This window comes from Miniopterus schreibersii (assembly GCF_964146895.1).
Source record: "Miniopterus schreibersii genome assembly, chromosome: 15".
NCBI classification, from domain to species: Eukaryota; Metazoa; Chordata; class Mammalia; order Chiroptera; family Miniopteridae; genus Miniopterus; species Miniopterus schreibersii.
The window spans coordinates 4,325,752-4,349,498 of NC_138115.1; the positions used below are offsets into that span (position 1 = coordinate 4,325,752).

A 23,747-nucleotide genomic window follows, 5' to 3' on the forward strand; every position below is an offset into this window, starting at 1 on the left:
TAAGGCCAAGTTAACACGGACAGAATTAAATATTTGAGAGGAAGCGCTAAGTAGAAGTGCACCTCCCGGACATCCAGTTTGCAATTATTGCTGGCAGGGCGCAGCTCTTAGCTTAGCGAGCTATTTTCTAGGAAGGAACTCACGAGAAAACTGCCGGGAGTTCCTGCTCTACCGCTGGAATCGCTGTCAATAGAAACCGTTTTGCGGTCCTCGGTAACTAATGGCAACCCGGGGCTCCCGGATGTGACGTCAGGTTCCTTCCGTTCGCTCGCCGGCGGAACTCCGAGGTCCGGTGGTTGTGTACGTGGAAGTAGCCGGCGCATGCGCAGTTCGCCCTGTCTGCGGTGGGCAGGACTGAGGGTAACCTCCCGGCTCGGGGGAGACGTGGGGTCATGAGGGCCCGCTGACAGCGCCCGCCGAGCGCAGAAGCGGGGAGGCCGGTCCCCCCCCGCCCCGGGCCTGCGCCTGTGGACCTGGCCCTCGGCCTTCCCGCCGGTGCCGCCGCCGCCGCGGGCCGCGGAGCGAGGATGAGCTGGTTCAACGCGTCCCAGCTCTCCAGCTTTGCCAAGCAGGCCCTGTCCCAGGCCCAGAAGTCCATCGACAGGGTCCTGGACATCCAGGAGGAGGAGCCGGGCGCCTGGGCCGAGGCCGCCCCGTACGCAGAGCCAGGTGGGCACGGCGGGGCTGGGGCGGTGGCCTGGGCGCCGCCGCGCTCCGCGGGAACCGGCCCGCGGTCCTCGCCTGTGGCCTTGGGGGCAGTCCGCCGGCTGCGGGTGGCGGGGTGCGGACCACAGCCCTCCCGGAACGAGCTGCGAGGCCTCGGACTGTTCGAGGCCAGGTCCCGCGGCGTCGCGGGGCGCGCACGGGCTCCCCCGTCCAGCGGGCGCTTCAGGGAGTCGGGTCGCCGTGGCCCGTGGGTCACCCGGGGCCGAGGCGCAGCCAGGCCCCGGGACCCCGGCCCCTCGGGCCCCGCGGGCGGGCGGGCTGTGCTGCGCGCACCTCCGAGCCCCAGGAGCCCGGGGATGGGGGCGTTTACAGGTCGGTGTCTCCCAGGTGCTCAGGGAGCTGCAGTTGCTTTTGGCCCCAAGTCTAAGGAATCGTGTAGCCTTTTGTCGTGGGGGTCAAGATTTGCAGATTTGGTGTGTGTGACCTGTGGAAAAGAATAAGTTATTAACTCCTGAGTTTTGTTCGTAATTTTACTTTGAGAAGTCAGGACCTAAATTTGAGGTTCTACGTTTTAAGATTTTTTTGGCCGTGGCTGTCATGGTCCTATTACCTTTTACAAGATGTTAGACCTTGTTGGAGTTGCTCAGCTTCTTTGTCATAGGTACCTCATTGTGCTATATAATTCGTTTCTATTTTTTATTGTGTTTTTAAAGATTTTTTAATTGATTTTTGGAGAGAGAGGAAGGGAGAGGGAGAGAAACATCGATGTGAGAGAGAAACAGTGAGAGAAACATGGATTGGTTGCCTCATACAGGCGCCTGGAGGGGGGATTGGAACTGGCAACCTTCTGTTGCAGGGACAACAGGCAGCCAATCGAGCCACACCGGCCAGGGCTATAAAATTCATTTTTAAACATCAGTTATCCAGAGTAGACTAAGGTTTCAGTGAAATGCTGTGTTTGCTGATCACCTGTGTTTTATTTTACATACATGCCATCGTTACAACGTGACCAGTCTTCAGAAGGGAGTAATTTAAGTGGACATCAGAGAAGCCTGGCCTTCGTATAAAAACATTTTCAAAGAGGCAAATTTGACTTCAATAATTCATTAAGATTACTTAATAAACTAAATTAATTAGCAGATTTAATCTTGCTTGTTCATTTGCATCTTAAATTTTGGTGTTTGCCTTTTTACATTGTTTTCATATGCTGAACAAATATAAACTATGTCCCTAAACTGAAGTTTCCTACAGGCCCCAAAGTCATATTAAAGGGTAGACTTTAATATAGGGCTTGGTAGTTTGTAGGAGTTTTCAGGTATTTGTGTTCTGGCCACCAACTTCTAATTGTGCATAATTTGTGATAATTCTGCTCAGCCACTTTTGAATATAGAAAAGGCAGAAATTTTTGTTTTTAAAGAAATGCCTTAACTATTTTAGGGAATATGCCATTTTTTGTTTACCATTGGTGGCTTTTTTTTAATAGCACCCATTTCTATGACTAATATAATTACCTTTTTTTTAATTTTACCCAGAGATATTTTCTCCTGAATGTTTCTAAAAAATCCTAGTGTAAATTACCACCTATATAAAAAAGTAATAATTCTAATAAGAATGCACATTTCTGAAATTCACATGGCCTTCTACTAATTGCTGACATAATTTAGAATATAGAAAGAGAACCAAACATTCTCACGCAGTGGGTTTGGAAAGTGGGACTTGGAGAATGAGCTTATCATTAAGTGACTGAAAGTGAATTTGTCCTCTAGAAGTTACTGTTCCCATCAGTTTACTCTGATCTTTGGAAAAGAACATTTGTCACCAGTATTTTGGTGTTGTCCTCTTGTCTAGCTCATAACTGTGTTTTATTCTTAATATTACAAGAATAAAGTTAATACGAAGCGAACTGAGTAGAAAGTAAGATCAGTTTGCCATGACTGCGCTTGGCCCATAAGTGAAGATACTGCTAGATATTATGAGATGCGTCATATGTATCTTGGACTTAGCATGGGTTTTAGAACATACCATTACTTTCTTAATTTATTGTGGGAGGAATAACACACTTGCTTCTGGTAGTCCCGGCCTAGTCCAGTCTTATATCTTTGTTCCTAGTTTCTCTTGGACAGATGCACACCAGTGTTCCTCTTTAAGGCCCAAAGTTGACCTGCTAACTAATTAATTATATAGGAAAGAAGGATTTTAACAGGGACAAGTTATAGATTATAGTCCATAGATTTTCTTTTTTCAACATACTTATATTGACTTATGATAATGATTGTAGTATTAGTGTGACATATAATTTTTATATTTAAATGTGTATATGTATTTCTTGTCAAAGGAGTAAGTCCCCCAGCCAGTGGAGGATGGGATACTTCACCCTGGGGGATGAAATCAAACGCTGAACCTCAGAGCCGGCCAGTGGCTTCTCCTAAAGCAATTACAAAGCCAGTTCGGAGAACAGTGGTAGATGAAGCTGAAAATTTCTTCAGTGCCTTTCTCTCTCCAGCGGATGTCCAGACCATTCAGAAGAGTCCAGTGGTATCAAAACCGCCAGTTAAATCACAGAGACCAGAAGAAGAAGTGAAAAGCACCTTACAGGAAGCTGTGCACACTGGACAGTCACGAACACCTGAAACAGCTGAGTCAAAAGTAAAAGACCCTTCTCCCTGCGTATCCTCAGGGGAAACAATGGCAGTAGATACTCTGTCACCTACAACTGAAGACGAGCATGGAGGAATTGTTAATAAGGAATCTGAGACGAAGGTGTCAACCACAGGTTTGAAAGTATCTGAGAGTGTAATTAATGTGAAAACAACTAGGGAACGCGTGTCTAATATGTCTGCGCCGTCTCTCACAGCAGAAACGAAGGACATGGCTTCGGAAGCAAAGGAACAAAAGCACGAAGACAGGCAGAGCGACACGCCTTCTCCTCCTGTCAGTACCTTCTCATCAGGTACCTCTACCACCAGTGATATTGAAGTTCTAGATCATGAAAGTGTAATAAGTGAGAGCTCAGCAAGTTCAAGACAAGAGACTACAGATTCAAAATCAAGTCTTCACTTGATGCAGACATCTTTTCAGCTTCTCTCAGCATCTGCTTGTCCTGAATATAGCCGTCTAGATGATTTCCCAAAACTCACTGAGAGTTGCTGCTCATCTGATGCTTTTGAAAGAATAGATTCGTTTAGTGTGCAGTCGTTAGATAGTCGAAGTGTAAGTGAAATCAATTCAGACGATGAGTTGTCAGGCAAGGGCTATGCTTTAGCCCCTGTTCTAGTTAGTTCTTCAACCCCAAAGGCCGAGGCAGCTGAGCCTGTTGAAGGAAAGTCTGAGGAGGGAGTAAATGAAACATTAATTGCACCCACTGAGGAAACGGAAATGGAAGAAAGTGGACGGAGTGCAACGCCTGTGAGCTGTGAGCAGCCCGACACCTTGGTTTCTTCTACACCCATAAATGACGGACACAGTGTCTCAGACAAGGTGACTGAGCAGTGCGAGGCTGCAGAGCGCCAGCCTGAAGCGCTTTCTGAGAAGGAAGATATCTGCAAGGTAACTAGAAAGGGGAAGGGGATTTTTGGATACGCTTTCCAGAGGTTAAATCGTGTGTTTCTTTTTAATAGTGATGCATAATGATTTGTACTGGTTTAAAAAACAGGCATTTTGTCATTTAAATGTGGCATTAAGGACCTTAAAATTGAAGAATTATTCATAAATTATTTGAAACCTCTCCCCGGCAACCATGGTAGTATTAGTTGATGTCTCAGTTTAACTAAGCATAAAAATGTTTTCATCGCATGCCTTTGCGTCGAGGCCTTATTGCCTTAGAATTCTCTTACACTGTGCTCATTAATTTCGCAGTTTGCAAAGGACTGACTTCGTATATTAGCATATCTTCAACTCCTTTGCAGACAGAGGTTCTAAAGAAAATCTAAATACTATATAGTGTTTCTTACACCAAAGCATTTTCTGCATGGTCACATTTGTAGGAAATCTTAAATGAAAAAAATTATTTTTAGGTTAATTTTTGATGTATTCTGTTGTTAATTGCTTCAATTTGTTTTTTTCTCTTTTATGTTATTTCTGATACTTCCTATAAATAGCTATCATATGTGAATAAGAAGGGGACATGTCCAAAGAACAAAGGCATTGTTTAGGAATGTCAGATTGCTTCTACCTAATGCGGATAAAAGGAAAGTGCTGTAAATTCTTTAACAACAAGTCACAGTTTTGGTCTTCCCTATGATTTTTAGATACAGAAATTGAGTTGGATCTGGCATCTTTAATAGACTCCTTTGAGATATAGGATGTTTTGAAGAAATGTCCTGTAAATGCCATGAAATGAATTATTTAATGTAAAAAAAGTGCCAGACTCTCTTACCTGGGTTTAATATAATCCACAAAATGCCAGACTGTAGCTTTACTAGCAGTTTGAATTCCTAGAAACATACTATTTATTATCAATAAGACATTTCTGAACTATTTTCAAAAGGCAAGTGATTAATTAACTTAGACCTAAATCAAGTAACACTTACTACTATTTTTTAGTACAAAAGGCACCAGTCCTCCCCCTTCACATACAGGTTTGTCATTGCTTCAGTAGGACCTAAGGAATAAGATATTCTAACCATTGATTCCAGTATATCCTGGAGATTTTAAATTGCATGCCTATGGATTTTCTAAAGTTACGTTTTAAGTGCAATGTATCATATTTAAAAAATTATATGTTACACGTTTGGATTAAAGAATAACATGGAAAACATACACTTGTAAACCCACTGCCCAGCTAAGATACAGAACTTTATCTATTTATTACATCTATCTTTCTGCTGCTTTGGTGAGATATGCCCACTCTTTCCAACTGCTGTAAGTGTTTTTGTATAACACAACAGGTTTCTCCTCTAAGGTAGACCTGAAAATAGAATTTTCTGCAGCACAGGTATGTAGATCTTCAGTTAGATACTGCCCGATTGTTTTTCAAAGTGGTTTACTCATGTATACTCCCACCTGCTGTGTGCCTGTACTGACTTATACTCTCCTACCAGCTGCGTATGAGTTCTTGTGCTGTCTTCATTTTCTCAATGTTGTTTTAATTCTTTTTATGAGATAATGCTGTTTCATTGATTATAGTGGTTAGTTACCTTTTCAGCTCATCACTGCATGTTAAATGTTTGGCTTTTGTATATTCTTCTTATCTAGAGAGTTGAACTTCTGAATGAGAAACTGGACAAAAGGGAGGCTCAGTTGTTATCGCTCAGTAAAGAAAAAGCACTTCTAGAAGAAGCTTATGACAATCTAAAAGAGTAAGTATTTTACAAATGTGAGTAGTTTTACACATTTTGTAGAACCCATGCACTTGGTTGTTATTTAAGAATTTTTTTGTGTGTTTTTTTAAAAATATATCTTTATTGATTTCAGAGAGAGGAAAGGAGAGGGGGAGAGAGAGAAACATCAATGGTGAGAGTCATTGATCGGCCGCCTCCTGCACGGCCCCGACTGGGGATCGAGTCCGCAATGCGGGTATGTGCCCTGCCCGGGAATCAAACCCCGATCAACTGGATCCTAGGTCAACGCTCAACTGCTGAGCCACACCCGGCTGGGCAAGAATGTTTTTAAATTAAAATAGTTTATAATTTAACTTGTTTATAATTACAGAAATTTGAATAGCATTTCAGTTCTAACCTTAAAGATTACCTTTCTCCTCTTGTTATCTTTACCATATTACCTTTGGCATTGAAGCGAAGTATTTTGCGAAAAAACAAAAAACCTCTTTCCCCTTATTATTAGTAATATTTTAGTATTAAAGATTTGAAACAAGGCTTTAAAGAAAACAGTGATATTATAGTTTTAAAAAATACTTAGTATTGATTTGCTTTATGGAGGTGATTGGTAAAATGCGACACAAGATTCAAAATGAAAAATTTCATTTACTTTTATCGTATTTTTACATATCAAACATTGTTGACATTTTCAATTAATAATGGGTTTTCTTTCAGGTGTTTTAAAATAAATTAAGCAGGTAATTTTTCTCTGAAAAGTTATCAAACCTAAAACTAATCTATTTTATTATGGTATGTGTTGAACACAATGTTGTTTTGCTTTTGCAAAATGAACTCATTTCGTTACCTTCGGAATATTTAAACAAGTTCCTCAGTCTCAGTATTATTTTAAATTTAGTGAAATGTTCAGAGTGAAAGAAGAAAGCAGCAGCATTTCTTCCTTGAAAGATGAGTTTACTCAAAGGATTGCAGAAGCAGAAAAGAAAGTCCAGCTAGCCTGCAAAGAGAGAGATGCTGCTAAAAAGGTAACGGAAGTTTAAAATTATGTTAAGGAAGCTCTATAGAGATGTACATTTTTGAGCAGTGCCTTTATAGTATTTTGTTTGGCATTGGAAAAAAGAGAGGTAAGAGTAAAAGGATACTATAAGAATATTAGCACTTAATTTGTAAATTTTTCAGTGCCTTTAGAATTACAGGTTTTGATACTATAAAACATTCTAAGCAAATACTTGTTTGTGTAATTTATGTATAAGTCCTTGAAAGATATATAGCAAGGATCACTAGAATAATTTGTGTAAATGATAATTTCATCAAAGTAAATAACACAAGTCTAAGTGGCACTCTGTAAATAAAATTTATCATTACTCTTGTTATTTTTTTATCACTTCAAATGTATATACTTCTTCAAGTCAAAGTAATTTTAAAATAAATTAGTGACTCTTGGGAGGCATAACATTTATTTATTCTAATGTAGGATTTCTCAACCTCAGCACTATTGACATTTTGGGCTGCATAATTTTATGTTTTATGGGACCCTGTGCGTTGTAGGGTGTTCACCAGCATCCCAGCCCCCTACCTACAAGATGACAGTATCACCCTTCCCTACCACAGTCCCCCCTTCCTCTCAGTTGTGCTAATTGAAAATGTTGCCAGACTTTGCCAAATGTTCCCCTTGGAGCAAAATCACTCCTAGTTGAGGACCATTGTTCTGAGTCTTACCATTTGGAACAGTTGGTTATTTCAGAAACTGGTAACCAACTAAGGTTGTATCCCAACATTTCTCAGCATTTGCCATTCTCAGGTTGCTTTCCCCCTTCTTGACTACTGTTACTGTTAATATTTATAATTTTTCTGTGTATACTCTTACAGAAAAGAAATATGTCATGTACCTCCATTTGCTTGGTTGCTTTAACTAGCTAGTTCATTTCAGACACTAATAATAACCTGAGATTACCTAACCAACTTATCTCTTTTTGTCCCCACTGTGTTTCACCTGGACCAGTTTAATCAAGAAATTAGGTTTTAAGTAATGTTTGTTTCCTGTAGTGCCCATTGAATTGTAGATCTAAAATAGACCCAAACCATTAACTGTAGTGGAAAAAACTTAGGCCCTAAATTTTGACACATTTTTATGTGTATTGCTGTGTATGAACCCCCTGCTTAAGAGGCATAGGACATTCAAAGGTAAATTGAATTACCTAAAATGACGAATTTGCTTTTCTAGTGATGGAAGACAATGTCAGCAACTATAAAGTGCTAGGCAGAATGAAATGAGTTGCAGAGATGAGTAAGCAGTTTGGAAGGGTATCACAGAGGATGAATTCTGACCAGGGTAATTGAGGAAGGTTTCATGTAAGACATGACATTCTTACTGGACCCTGATGTATGAATCAAATTTCGACAGTTGGAAGTGGAAATGGAAATGGATAGCAGTGTTGTGGTTGGTTCAGAGCATGGGCTTTGGGGTTCCACAGACCTGGTTTCAAGTCATAGCTCTACTCTTTTAATAGGCTCTCACCTTCAAAGTTTACTCAGTCTTTCTGAGTCTTAGTTTTCTTATTTGTGTAGCTTAATAATGCAGGTACCTCCATCATAGGATTGTTGTCAGGATTAAATGATAATGGATACAAAGTATGTTCTATATACTTAATAAATGCTAGTTGTTTTTAGCTATTGTTTAATTTCAGAGCATCTCATAAAACCACATTTTAAATTAGAGAAGACTTTTCACATCATTGAACATATCCCTTGAAGCTTTAGAAGCCAGACTATCTTGACGTGTTTCTGATGAATCTCTGGTTTATCAAAGTAGATCAGACTTTATATACTCATGTGAGTGAGTTTTAATAAGGAAAAGAAATACAGTGAGAAATGGAGACATGTACTGTTTGAAATGTTCCAAATATATTGCAGGTAGAAAATGTAGATAGATACTCTAGAAGAATATTGAAATTTAACTTACTTTCATTTCCATATTAAAACCTAACTATATCTGAATTCAGGTTTTCTATATAGTTTCAAAGCTCTTTTTTTAGTCCTAATTAACCAAGGTAATAAATTCAGTTTAACAGAACAAAAGTTACATATTCTTATCAAGAATGTGATTATTGATGACTTTTTTGAATATGGAGAAAAACTGAAAAATATGCCCAGAATGAAAGTAATTCTTTATGGTATTTACCTTCTTTTCTTTTTTTTAAATTAGGAAATCAAAAGTATAAAAGAAGAGCTTGCAACTAGATTAAACAGTAGTGAAACTTCAGACCTCTTGAAAGACAAAGATGAGCAGATACGAGGGTTAATGGAAGAAGGTGCGTATTTAGTTGATTATGAAAAATATTGTAAAGACAGGAAAAATACTTGCCACATAACTAGCTGCTGCATCCTAATAAAAAATATTGGAAGCAAGGAAGGTTTGAACTTAAATCTCAGAAATGTTAAGTGATAATTTATGGAAGAATGGGTAGCAAGATGTATTGAGGCAGAGAGACACATATGTAGCTTTTTGTTCCTAGAGAGCGAAAAAAAATAACTCCCTGAAAAATAGGTAGAAATTTGTGCTTCCTGAATCAAGCTTGTAAAGGTTTTGCAGCTTGTCATTTAAACCAAGGTATTTGAAGGTTATAATTCTGGAGTTCATATAGTACCTAAATCTCTAGCTTAGAACTATATGGTATTATTGTATTGTTTTGGCATTTTCTGGTGAATTTTTCATTATATTCACATTTTAATTTTTCAGTTATTAAGCACTCTATGAAAATATTTATAATTAATGGGGTTATAGAAATTAAACATCCTCATGAGATAATTACAAATGGTCACTGAATTAATTTCTTTATGTAAAATCATATGAAAGATAGTAGTTTTGGAAAAGGTGTTTAAGTGAATTTTTCTTTTTTTCTTAAATTTTATTTTATTGTTGACAGTATTACAGATGTCTTCCATTTTCTCACTTTTTGCCCAAACGCTTTCCCGCCCCAGGCCTTCCCTATGCTATTGTCTGTGTCCATGGGTTATGCATATGTGCATGTATATTCTTTGATTAATCTCTTCCTGAACCCTGCCTCCCTTTCCCCCCTCCCCCCAACTAATATCTCCCAGTCTGTTCCACGTATCCATACTCTGGACATACTTTGTTCATCAGTTTATTTTGTTCTTTAGATTCCAGTTATAAGGGAGATCATGTAATATTTGTCTTTCTCTAACTGGCTTATTTCACTTAACATAATAGTCTCCCGGTCCATCCATGCTGTCAAAAGGGTAAAAGCGTTTTTACAGCTGCATAGTATTCCATGGTGTAAATGTACCACAGCTTTTTTATCTGCTCGTCTATTGAAAGGCACTTGGGCTATTTCCAGATCTTAGCTATTGTAAATTGTGCTGCTATGACATAGGGGTACATATATTCTTTCTGATTGGCGTTTTGGGTTTCTTAGGGTATATTCCTAGAAGTGGGATTGCTGGATCAAAAGTCAGATCCATTTTTAATTTTTTGAGGAAACTCCACACTGTTTCCCATAGTTGCTGTACAGTCTGCATTCCCAGCGCAGTGTGCCAGGGTTCCGCTTTCTCCACATCCTCTCCAGACTTGTCCTTTGTTGATTTGTTGATGGAGCCATTCTGACAGGTGTGAGGTCATACCTCATTGTGGTTTTAATTTGTATTTCTCTGATGATTAGTGACATTGGGCATCTTTTCATTGTCTGTTAGCCATCTGTATGTCCTCTTTCGGAAGTGTCTATTTAGGTCCTTTGCCTACTTTTTTTTTTCCTATATTTTTATTAATTTCAGAGAGAGGAAAGGACAGGAATAGAGAAATAGAAATATCAGTGACGAGAGAGGGTGTCATTGATTGACTGCCTCCTGCACGCCCCCTACTGGTGATTGAGCCTGCAACCTGGGCATGTGCCCTGACCGGGAATCGAACCTTGATCTCCTGGATCATAGGTCAGTGCTCAGCCACTGAGCCACACCAGCCAGGCCTTTGTGCATTTTTTTAATTGGATTGTCTGTCTTCCTGGTGTTGAGGAACCAGGAGTTCTTTATATATTTTTAGAATTGGCCCTTATCAGATGTATCATTGGTGAATATGTTCTCCCATACAGTGGGATCCCTTTTCATTTTGTTGATGGTTTCTTTTGTTGTGTAGAAGCTTTTTAGTTTGATGTAGTCCCATTTGCTAATTTTTTCCTTTGTTTTCCTTACCCTAGGAATGTATTGGTGAAAATACTGCTATGTGAGATGTCTGAGATTTTACTCCCTATGTTTCCTTCTAGGATTTTTGTGGTTTCATGACTTACATTTAAGTCTTTTATCTATGTTGAGTTTATTTTTGTGTATGGTGTACGTTGGTGGTCTAGTTTTCATTTTTTTGCATGTACCTGTCCAGTTTTCCCAGCACCATTTATTGAAGAGACTACTTTACTCCATTTTGTGCTCTTACCTCCTTTGTCAAATATTAATTGGCCATATTAGCGTGGGTCAATTTCTGGCATCTTTTCCATTGTGGCAGCACCAGACTGTTTTGATTACAATGGCTTTGTAGTACAGTTTGATATCTGGTATTGTGATCCTTCCAACTTTGGTCTTTCTCAAGATTGCTGTGGCTATTTGGGCTCTTTTTTGGTTCTGTATAAATTTTTGGAATACTTGTTATAGATTTGTGAAATACGCTGTTGGTATTTTAATAGAGATTGTGATGATTCCGTAGAGTGCTCTGAATAGTATGGACGTTTTAATGATGTTAATTCTTGAAATCCATGAACATGGTATATGCTTCTACCTTCTTGTGTCTTCTATTTCCTTTTTTACTGTCCAGTAGTTTTCTGAGTACAGATCTTTTACCTCCTTGATTGAGTTTATTCTCAGGTATCTAATTTTGTTGTTGTTGTTGAATGGTAAATGGGATTGTTTCTTTAGTTTGTCTTTCTGAGGGTTCATCATTGGTATATAAAAGTGCCATCAATTTCCAGATGTTAATTTTGTATCCTGCTACTTTGCCAAATTTATTTATAAAATCTAGTAATTTTTTGGTGGCGTTTTTAGAGTTTTCTATGTACAATATCATATCATCTGCAAATAATGACAGTTTTTCTTCCTCTTTTCCAGTTTGGATGCCTTTTATTTCTTCTTGTCTGATTGCTGTGGCTAAGACTTCCAGTATTATGTTGAATAAGAGTGGTGAAAATAGACATCCCTGCCTTGTTCCTGATCTTAAGGGAAATGCTTTTAGTTTTTGCCCATTGAGTATGATGTTGGCTGTAGTTTGTCATATATGGCCTTTATTACGTTGAGGTATGTTCCCTCTATTCCCACTTTGCTGAGAGTTTTCATCACAAATGGGTGCTGGATTTTGTCGAATGCTTTTCCTGCGTCTATTCATATGATCATGTGATTTTTATTCTTCATTTTGTTTATGTGATGTATCACATTTATTGATTTTCAAATACTTAACTATCTTTGCATCCCTGGAATAAATCCCACTTGGTCATGGTGTATGATCTTTTTAATGTATTGCTGGATCAGATTTGCTAATGTTTTGTTGAGGATTTTAACATCTATGTTCATCAGGGATATTGTCCTGTAATTTTCTTTCTTTGTAGTGTCTATCTGGTTTTGGAATTAGGATAATGCTGGCCTCCTAAAAAGAGCTTGAAAGTCTTCACTCCTCTTGAGTTTTTGGAATAGTTTGAGGAGGATTGGGTGTTTCTCTTCTTTGAATGTTTGGTAAAACTATCCTATGAAGCCATGGTCCAGGGCTTTTGTTTGCTGGGAGTTTGTTGATTACTGCTTCAATTTCTTCAGTTGTCATTGGCCTATTCAAGTTTTCTGCATCTTCCTTATTGAGTGTTGGCAGATAGTATGTTTCTAGGAATTTGTCCATTTCGCCCACATTGTCCAGTTTGTTGGCATATAGATGTTCAAAGTATTTTCTTATAATCCTTTGTATTCTTGTCATGTCTGTTGTTATTTTGCTTCTTTCATTTCTTTTTTTTTTTTTTTTTTAATATATTTTTATTGATTTCAGAGAGAGGAAAGGAGAGGGAGAGAGAGAGATAGAAACATCAGTGATGAGAGAGTCATTGATTGGCTGCCTCCTGCACGTCCCCGACTGGGGGTCAAGCCTGCAACCCGGGCATGTGTCCTGACCTGGAATCGAACCCAGATCGCCTGGATCCTAGGTTGACACTCAACCGCTGAGCTACGCCCGGCCGGGCTTTCATTTCTAATTTTACTTATTTGGGTCCTCTCTCTTTGTTTCTTAGTAAGTCTGGCTAATGGTTTGTCAATCTTGTTTATTTTTTCAAAGAACCAGCTCTTGGTTTCCTTGATGTTTGTACTATTTTTCTTTTTTCTTTTTAAATATATCTTTATTGATTTCATAGAGAGGAAGGGAGAGAGAGAGAGATAGATAGATAGAAACATCAATGGTGAGAGAGTCGTCATTGATCAGCTGCCTCCTGCATGGCCCCTGCCTGGGAATTGAGCCTGCAACCCGAGCATGTGCCCTGACTGGGAATTGAACTGTGATCTCCTGGGTCTTAGGTCGATGCTCAACTGCTGAGTCACACCTGGCCGGGCTGCATTGTTTTTCTTAGTCTCTATGTTATTTATTTCTGCTCTGATCTTTATTATTTCCTTCCTTTTACTTACTCTGGGTTTTTCTTCTGTTTCTAATTCTTTTATTAAGCTATTATTTAACAGCGAATCAGATGTGTTTGACACAATAATAAATATAGCACACTGCCTGCCCTTTAGGAGAGGGAAATATAGGTACAAAGATAAAACAATCTAAGCGCTGAAGTAGAAGAATGAAGGAAGAGTTGATGAAATAACTTGAAGTCACTGACTGCCCTGTGCTACAACATTAGAGACTGAGGGGAAGGCTAAGTGCATGGTTTTATTATTTTAAAAATTTACTAAAAATATTAACATCTAATGCCATTATTTTGGAATTTAGGAATTTAGTCATGGCTGGACTTATGTTTCCTTTTGCTTAATGAACTTTATAGAGAAAATAGAGCAATTTTATAACCATTCTTTTTTTTCAATTTATTGTTTGTTGTTGAGAGTATATGGTCCCCCTCCACCCAGATCCCACCCCACACCAGGCCTTCACCACCCTATTGCCTGTGTCCTTGGGTAATGCGTATGTGCATATAAGTTCTTTGGCTAATCTCTTCTCACCCTCTCTCCTTTTCCATCTGAGATTCATCAATCTGTTCCATGTTTCTCTGCCTCTTGTCCTCGTCTTCTTAAGGAAGACCCTTCAACATTTCATGTAATACTGGTTTGTTGGTGATGAACTCTTTTAGCTTTTTCTTGTCTGAGAAGCTCTTTATTTGACCCTCAGTTCTAAATGATAGCTTTGCTGGGTAATCTTGGTTGCAGGTTCTTGCTTTTCATCACTTTCAATATTTCTTGACACTTTCTTTTATCCTGCAAAATTTCTGTTGAGAAATCAGCTGACAGTCTTATGGGCACTACCTTGTAGGTAACTAATTGCTTTTCCCTTGCTGCTTTTAAGATTCTTTGTCTTTAACCTCTGGCATTTTAATTATGAAGTGTATTGGTGTGGGCTTCTTTGGGTTCATCTTTTTTGGAACTCTCTGCACTTCCTGGACTTGTAAGTCTATTTCTTTCCCCAGGTAGGGGAAGTTTCTTGTCATTTTTTTCCAAATAGGTTTTCAATTCCTTGCTTCCTTTCTTCTCCTTCTGTAACCCCCATGATTTGAATTTGGTATGCATGAAGTTGTCTCAGATGCTCCTGATTAAATTTATTGGGGTGACAATGTTTAATATGAATATACAAGTTTCAGGTGTGGGCTTCTATGTTACAAGGTCTGTATACTGCACTGTGTGCCCACCACCCAAAGTCATATCTTATCCCGTCACCATATAATAAGATCCCCTTCATCTCCCATCCCTGTACCCCCTTCTCTCTGGCAACCACTACAATGCTCTTTGTGTCCACGAGTTTCAGTTTGTTTGTTTTTAATATATCTTTATTGATTTCAGAGAGAGGAAAGGGGAGAGAGAGAGGAAAGTAGAAACATCATCGAGCCCACAGCCTGGGCACGTGCCCTGACCGGGAATCGAACCCCGATCGCCTGGATCCTAGGTTGATGCTCAACCGCTGAGCCACGCCCGGCCGGGCGAGTTTCAGTTTTATATCCCACATATGAGTGAAATCATATGGTTCTTAGCGTCTTATGATTGACATTTCATTTAGCATAATATTCTCAAGGTCCATCCATGTCGTTGCGTGGTAGTATTTAATACTTTCTTGTGGCTGAGTAGAATTCTGTTGTGTACACGTACCACATCTTCTTTATCTAGTCCTTTATTGCAGGACACTTTGGTTGTTTCCGTGAACATGGTGAAGAAAAGATAAATGGTGATGGAAGGAGACTTAATTTGGGGCAGTGAACATACAATACAATATACAGATGATGTATTATAGAATTGTACACCTGAAACCTATATAATTTTATTAACCAATGTTATTCCAACAAGTTCAATAAGAAAAATTTTTTTTAGACCCAGAAAATAACAAATACTGGTGAAGATATCGAAAAATTGGAAACCTCATAACATTACTGGTGTACATATAAAATGGTGAACCACTATGGAAAGGTTTGGAGGTTCTTAAAAAGCTAAAAATACAATTGCCATATGATTCAGCAATGGTACTCCTAAGTATATACCCAAAGCAACTGTCCCTAGTCAGGTATTTATACACCAATGTTCACTCATACCTTATGCATAATAACCAAGAGGTGGAAACAACCTTTCATGTTCAGTAACAGATGAATGAATAAACCAAAAGTGGCATATCCATACAATGGAATATTACTGAGCCAAAGAAAGATGACATTTTGATACATTCTACAACATGGATGAATCTTGAAAATGTGCTAAGTGAAAGAAGCCAGATGCAAAAGGACAAATATTTTAATATGTAGATTGTCTCTTCACTCTGTTGATTGTTTTCTTTGCTGTGCATTATTTAGTTTGATGCAATCACACTTGTCTATTATTGTTTTTGTAGTCTGTTCTTTTAGTATCATATCCAAAAAAATCATTGCCAAGATCAATTTCAAAAAGCTTTTTTCCTGTGTTTTCTTCTAGTAGTTTCACAGTTTCAGGTTTTATCATTTAAGGCTTTAATCTATTTCAGTTTATTTTTATATTTGGTATATGATAAGGACCAATTTCATTCTTCTGTGTATGGAAATACAATTTTCCAGTACCATTTATTAATGAGACTGTCCTTTCCCCATTGTGTGTTCTTGACATCCTTGTTGAAGATCAGTTGGCTGTAAATGTGTGTATTTATTTCTAAGCTCTCTATTCTGTTCAGTTGGTCTGTATGTCTGTTTTTATGCCCATACCATATTGTTTTGATTACTAAAACTTTATAGTATGTTTTGAAATTATGAAATGTGATACCTCTGATTTTGTACTTGCTCAGGATTGCTTTTGCACTTGCTCAGGATTGCTTTTGCTATTTGAGGTCTTCTGTGGTTTCAGGTGAATTTTAGGATTTTTTTTTTTAATTTTTATTTTTTGTGAAATATGCCCTTGGAAATTTGATAGTATTGCATTGAATCTGTAGTGCACTCCTAAATTCTTCAGTCTGTATCTCCCAAGGGCAAGTAATTTTCTTTCGCAAGTACATCATAATCACACATAAGAAAATCAGCCTTAATTCAGAAGTGTATCCCAGCATACATTTCATCATTTATCCCAATTGTCTCTAAAAATGACCTTTATAGCTGGTCATTTGCCCTCCTCCAAGATCCAGTCAAAGTTTGTGCATTATATTTGGCCATTATGTATACATTTTTGGTCTTCCACCAATCTAGGATAGCTCTAGTTTCTTCATGACATTGAAGACTTTTTAATTTAGAGTCCAGGCCAACTGTCCTACAGAGTGCCCCATGTTCAGGAATTTGTTACTTTGTTTGTGATTAGATAAAGATCAAATTTCTAATAAATATTATAAGTGATATTGTGCATCTGCCACTTTATCACATCATAGACACTAATGTCAGACTGTATACTACAGTTGTTGATGCCAAAACTAGATGTTTGGTAAGGTAGTAACTGCCAGATTTTTCCATTGTAAAAGTACTTCTTTCCCTTTGTAACTCATAAGTACTACGTGGAGTGCTTGTTTAAGACTGTATATATCCTGTTTCCTACCATCCTTCCACCTCCTAATTTTAGCATTCATTGATTCTTATCCAAATCAGTTTAACATTAGTGGTTCCAGTTTTGTGATTTTTAAAAGTATTCTACCATTTTATATCACTGGTGAGAGAAACATTCTATTTAGATTCTTAGGGAATCACTGTTATTTGAATTTATACTTTTTTGCCATTGCCAGGAGAAAAACTTTCAAAACAGCAGCTGCAAAGTTCTAACATCATTAAGAAATTAAGAGCTAAAGACAAAGAAAATGAAAATATTATTGTAAAGCTAAAGAAAAAAGTTAAAGAGCTAGAAGAAGATTTGCAACATTTGAAACAGGTGAGTGTTAATCATTCTCTACATATAAATTGTTATTACCATCTGAAAAGTTCACTGTGGTTTATAAAACATTTGGAATGATTTATTGGGGTAGGAAGAATTTTTCAACAATTTAGTAGATGAATGTTAATATTATTCTTTGTTATAATACTTGAGATTCCTGGAATACAGTTATTTACCTTGGTGTTATTTATTGAAGAATACTTTTGCTTGTTTTTATAATATAGGTCCTTGATGGCAAGGAGGAAGTTGAGAAACAACACAGAGAAAATATTAAAAAACTAAATTCTGTGGTCGAACGTCAAGAAAAGGATCTTGGCCGACTTCAAGTGGACATGGATGAACTTGAAGAAAAGAACCGAAGTATTCAGGCTGCTCTTGACAGTGCATACAAGTAAGAAAATGAATAGATATGCAACTCATTTCAAATAAATTAAATGCAGATGTTGAAGAAATCCTTTTTCTTTTATCTGATCACTAACAACATGTAAACTTAGCTGTAAATGAACTTGTAACTATTCAAAGCAGGTTCAACAGAGAAAGTACTTACTGCAATGCAGTCACATTATTATGTGGTGAACTCTCCCTCATTCTGTAAATCTAATGGCAACCTCATAACCTTGGCCATGTAATTTACTGCATATTATTTTAAATAAAACTTATCAGTCTAACTTTTTTTAAGAGAACTGACTGATCTCCACAAAGCCAATGCTGCGAAGGATAGTGAGGCACAGGAAGCTGCTCTGAGTCATGAAATGAAAGCTAAAGAAGAACTTTCTGTAGCACTAGAGAAGGTCCAAGAAGAAGCCCGTCAGCAGCAAGAAGCATTAGCCATTCAGGTGAGCAATGGATGATGATGACATTCGTCTTTTACATATTTGTGCTTCTGCATATTAAAAAATTCATTAATTGGCTTGAGTCAAACCTTATTTTGTGGGACATGTGTTATATTTCCTTTATAATACTGGTGGGCAAACTTAATTTTGTGGTTTTTTAACTGTTAAAGTGATGCTTAAATTATACAAGTATTGCATAATTTTTTGTGAATTTCAGACTTATTTGAGAATATTATGAAAGCTAAAGACCCTCTTACCAGAGAAATGCACGTATGCAGATAAATGCTAAACATTGCATAAAATTTATGGAGAATCTGTGTAACTCCATGCACCTCAGATGAAGGAGGAATCCCAAAATTTGTCAGACTTTATCTTATAGAATCATCAGTTGATGGATATTTGGACTTTTTATATTTTTTGTTAATATGAAAAATGCTGTTTAAACCTTCATTTATAATTTTTTGTGTGAACATAGATTTTAATTTCTCTTAGATATATACCTTTGAATCATATGGTAACCCTATATTAAACCCTTTTGAGGAACTGCCAAACTTTTCTGCAGCAGCTGCATCATTTTACATTCCCACCAGTAATATACAAGGGTTTAAAAAACGTTATTGATTTTTAATTTTTGTTCTATTAAAAACATTTTTTTTAAATGTTTTTATTAATTTCAGAGAGAGGAAGGGAGAGGGATAGGGAGATAGCAACATCAATGTGAGAGAAACATCATCGATTTTCTGCCTCCTGCGTGACCCCTGGGAATCAGGCCCACAACCTTGGCATGTTCCCTGCCCTGCCCTGACCGGGAATCAAACTGTGACATCTTGGTTCCTGGGTCAGTGCTCAACCACTGAGTTATAGCAGCAGGACTATATGAGGGTTTTAATTTCTCTATATCCTTTCTAGTATTTGTTACTGTCCATTTTTTCCCTCCATTGTAACCCTTTTAGTGGGTATGAAGTAATATCTGATTGTGGTGTCAATGACTACTGATGTTGAGCATCTTTTTATGTAACTTACTGGCCATTATCCTCTTCAGAGAAATTTTTTCAAATATTTAAGTCCTTTGCCCATTTTTTAATTGGGTTGTCTTTTTGTTATTCTTTATTCTACATACTAGACCTTTATCAGATATACAATTTGCAAATATTTTATCGCATTCTATATAGGTTGTCTCACTTTTTTTTTTTTTTAAACATATCTTTATTGATTTCAGAGAGAGGAAAGGAGGGGGAGAGAGAGAGATAGAAACATCAATGATGAGAGAGTCATTAATTGGCTGCCTAGCCCGCAACCCGGGCATGTGCCCTGACTGGGAATCGAACCCTGATCACCTGGATCCTAGGTTGACGCTCAACCGCTGAGCCACGCCCAGCCGGGCTGTCTCACTTTCTTGATAGTGTCCTTTGATGCACAAAAGTTTTTTCCCCAGTCGGGCGTGGCTCAGCGGTTGAGCGTTGACCTAGGATCCAGGCGATCGGGGTTCGATTCCCGGTCAGGGCACATGCCCGGGTTGTGGGCTGCAGCCCATCAATGATTCTCTCATCATTGATGTTTCCATCTCACTCTCTCCCCCTCCTTTCCTCTCTCTGAAATCAATAAAGATATATTTAAAAAAAAAAAAAAAGTTTTTTAATGTTAATGGAGTCCAACTTACCTGTTTTGTTGCTTGTACTTTCTTTTGTTGCTTGTACTTCAGTGTCATATTTAAGAAACCATTGCTTAATTTAAAGTTACGCAGATTTCGACCTGTTTCCTTCTAAAAGTTTTATAGTCTTAACTCTCACATTTAGTTCTTTTGCTTGTGGATATCTAGTTTCCCAGCACCATTTGTTGAAAAGACTACTTTTTCCGTATTGACTCCAGTTGCACTTTTGATTTAATTCTGCGTGAATGTGTAAAGTATTTACATGATTCCAAAGTGAGAGCTATATAACAAAATATATTGAGACATTTGTTTCTTATCCCCATCCCTGTTCCTTGTATTTGCCTATTTTTAATAATTAACCATTTTTTTAATAAAGTATTTTTTTGAGAGTTAGAAACATCAATGATGAGAGGGAGTCATTGATTGGTGGCCTCCTGCATGCCCGCTATTGGGGATCAAGCCCACAACTGGGGCATGTGTCCTGACCAGGAATCAAACTGTCTGGTTCATGGGTTGACACTCAACCACTGAACCACACTGGCTAGGCTGTAAGTAACCATTTTATGGGTGTTTGGTTTATTTTTTCAGTGTTTCTATACATTAATTCAAGAAAATATACATTTTCTATACATTTGCTTATACACTTCTAAACATATTTATTTGTATTTCCCTCATCCTTCATACATAAAATATACTGTTGGAGCTCTCCCTCCCAGGAGCATCCTTTCCTTCGCCCCTCTTCTTCCCTCTCAGGCGTGCATCTCCTAAATGCTAAGGGTCCCCAGGAGACTTGCATCCAGGGGATCAATGGGCAGTGGCAGCTCACACAGGGCTAACTCCCTGAACCCTTCTCTGAGGCCCCTTTCTCTCTGACTTTCCAATCAGCTGACAGCAGCCCTGCCTTGGTTCACTTTTTCTGCTGTGACTTTGATTTCTCAGTGAGCCAAAGCAACCTCACCTAGTCCCTCTCCTGTTGCTTCTATCCTAAGCCCGCCCTTGTTTCACTGTCCCCAGCTTTAATAAATGTACTCTCAAAATCACCTGGACTTAAGTTGTAAATATTTCCTACATGAAGTCGAGAACCCACATATTGCCAGTCAGCCCAAGGCAGACCCTCTCCTGGCCCTGTTCCTGCTTGGTAACAATAATAGTTTTAACAACCTTCTCATTCTGGGACAGAGCATACTTCTTTCAGAACCAATAGACCCCACACAAAAACTCAGTAAGGATATTTAAAAAACCTCACAAGCAGCACATTGGATTCAACATGTATACTCACTATACCGAAAAATTGCAAACTACATGTGATTTTCAGGCATACTTGACACTTTTTTAAAACTGACCATATTGTGCTGTAAAGCAAATGCCAGCAAACTTCAAAGGTCTGAAATTTATATATACACACCTATATATACCTATATCTCCCTGTATATCTATACACACACACGCATGTACACACACATATACACGCACACATGTACACGCACATATACACGTGCACACACACATATCTGGCAGTGTGGAAACAGGCCTAAAGAATAATACGGACAGAATCCCCGCCACCTTGCGGCAGGGGCCTGGGGTGAGCAGACACCTGCGGGAGGTCGGCAGGCAGGGAGGACAACAGGAAAAGTGCACAGCTTATTGTGTACACTGCTTCACGGCTCGCTTTACTTACCAAATAGAGGATCTTGCTCATCACTCCACAGCATAACGTAGAAGCTTTTTTAACGTAGAGCTTTTTAAAAAATTTCTTTTAACACTTACAATACTTCATTGTATTCCGTCAGTTCTTATTAATGGACATTTGGGTAGTTTATAATACCAATAACTTGATGTTATAAATCATGCCATAGTCCATATACCCCTTGTATTTCTGCTGTTCTATCACTGGGATAGAGAAATTACTAATGTTTTAAATCAAAAATACACTAGAACAATAATTATGAAAAATTGTAGGGATGGGAGGTAGAGAGCTCGTGTGTTACCTTCTTGTTCTTACTTCCATGTACGTATTTTTATACTTGATATAATATATATTACTTTATAGTTTTTTCTTTTAAGATTAAGTCATACATTTTTACATGTCTTTTACATTTACCATAATTTTGAATGGATATATTCATGGTATATTAAGATTTGAAAAAATAGTTTACCACTGATGGATATTTAGAATATTTCATGTTTTGTGTGTGATTGCTGATGTAGTTGACAGTGTAGGGAATGTCTCTGTTTATAGAGATACGCTTCCACAGAGTGAACTCTCAGGACTGGCTCTCGGCCTGTGTAGCCGCCACAGGCTGCTCACTGCAGACATTTATGGATGTGTTGTCTCTCTTATCTTGTGGGCAGTGGCTGTGCCTTGTATGTTCTTATATCTTTTTTTTTTCTTTTTTTGCCTGTCAGAGTACTTTCCTTAGTACAGAGTGAAAATACATACAGTTTGGGAATTGCTTGATGAATGGGATGTGTGATAATCATATGTAAAAACTCATGGATAGTATAGAGTATTATACATGAACAGTAAGTCAACACAACAGAAAATATGTAGTTAGCAGGAGGTTATAGACAATGTCTGAGACTGTGATAGTGTGTTGGTTTTCCTCATACAGGTTGGAGACCTGAGGCTGGCCCTGCAACGTGCAGAACAAGCAGCTGCCAGAAAAGAGGATTATTTACGCCATGAGATCAGTGAACTCCAGCAGGTGCTGTCACAGTTTTCCTAGAAATAAAAAACGACTCAGTGGGTACTGTTTGTGGAATCGGGAGGATTACTACCATACGTATCATTTGCTGTTTTTCTGTGGCTTGTGTGAATAAAATCAGAGTTGGAACCTTAAAAAAATATATAAGAAAATCCCTAATTCTATTTTATAGAAAATCGTTTTATGATAGATTTATTCAGTATTTTCATTTGTAATAGCTGGTTTATTAATTATTATCAGTCGATTACTGTGGGGCAGGTCATCAGTGCTCAGTTTTCATGTTACTACTCTATTAAGTTTCAGTCAGTGAACATGCATAGGAGAAGGGAGAGAAAATGCAACTCAGGTTGACCTTCCTGTTTTTATAAATACTTAGAGGTTTCAGTGAGGAAGCAACTACGGGGAGGTTCGGATGATATTCATGTTACCTTAAGATGGTCAGAGGCTGTCTTTATCTTAGAAAAAGCTTTGTAAAGAAGCACTTATTCAGATACTCAATCAGGCAGCATAACTCTAACTTAAGGATTGAATAATTAGAAAATATTTTAATTTAAAAAGTAATTCTATCTTGGAGAAATAATTTTTCCAGAAATCTCTTTTAAAGTTTGCTAGTGTTTTTACTGGTTTTATTGCTGTCAGTGGTAATAACTTTAAGAATTTCATGATTCAGAGACTCCAGGAAGCAGAGAATCGAAACCAGGAACTGAGTCAAAGTGTTTCATCAACGACAAGACCATTGCTTCGACAGATAGAAAATTTGCAGGCAACCCTAGGGTCCCAGACCTCGTCGTGGGAGAAGTTAGAGAAGACTCTCTCTGATAGGCTGGGTAACTGCTTTAGTTCCTAAGCTCAGTGCAGACGCCCTTTCACCTTGTTTATGCAATTAGGGTGATGGTCTGAAGTTGAAATTCACTTGATCTGATAGTTACATTTTGTGTCTGACATGCAGATTTTTACCTCTTCTGTTTCACATTTATTTTCTAACATCTTAATTGACTCTCAAATCACTTGTTTTCCCTAATAAAACATACCAGATACTGTCTAAATTATTTACATGTTGTTTTTCATTCATTTTTACACA

General features: G+C 38.0%; 1 protein-coding gene across 1 annotated transcript in view; it reads left to right on the plus strand.

The window, feature by feature from the left end:
• The first annotated feature begins 319 nt into the window (after positions 1-319).
• Positions 320-23,747, plus strand: part of TMF1 (TATA element modulatory factor 1) — a 33,931-nt gene continuing 10,503 nt past the window's right edge. Inside the window, exons 1-10 of the mRNA XM_081160674.1 lie at positions 320-669; positions 3,002-4,212; positions 5,860-5,963; positions 6,838-6,964; positions 9,145-9,250; positions 17,332-17,474; positions 17,702-17,868; positions 18,157-18,313; positions 22,574-22,666; positions 23,337-23,493. Of these exons, the coding sequence (XP_081016800.1) occupies positions 528-669; positions 3,002-4,212; positions 5,860-5,963; positions 6,838-6,964; positions 9,145-9,250; positions 17,332-17,474; positions 17,702-17,868; positions 18,157-18,313; positions 22,574-22,666; positions 23,337-23,493 (2,407 nt within the window). The 5' untranslated portion in view covers positions 320-527. The remainder of the gene's footprint in view (positions 670-3,001; positions 4,213-5,859; positions 5,964-6,837; positions 6,965-9,144; positions 9,251-17,331; positions 17,475-17,701; positions 17,869-18,156; positions 18,314-22,573; positions 22,667-23,336; positions 23,494-23,747) is intronic.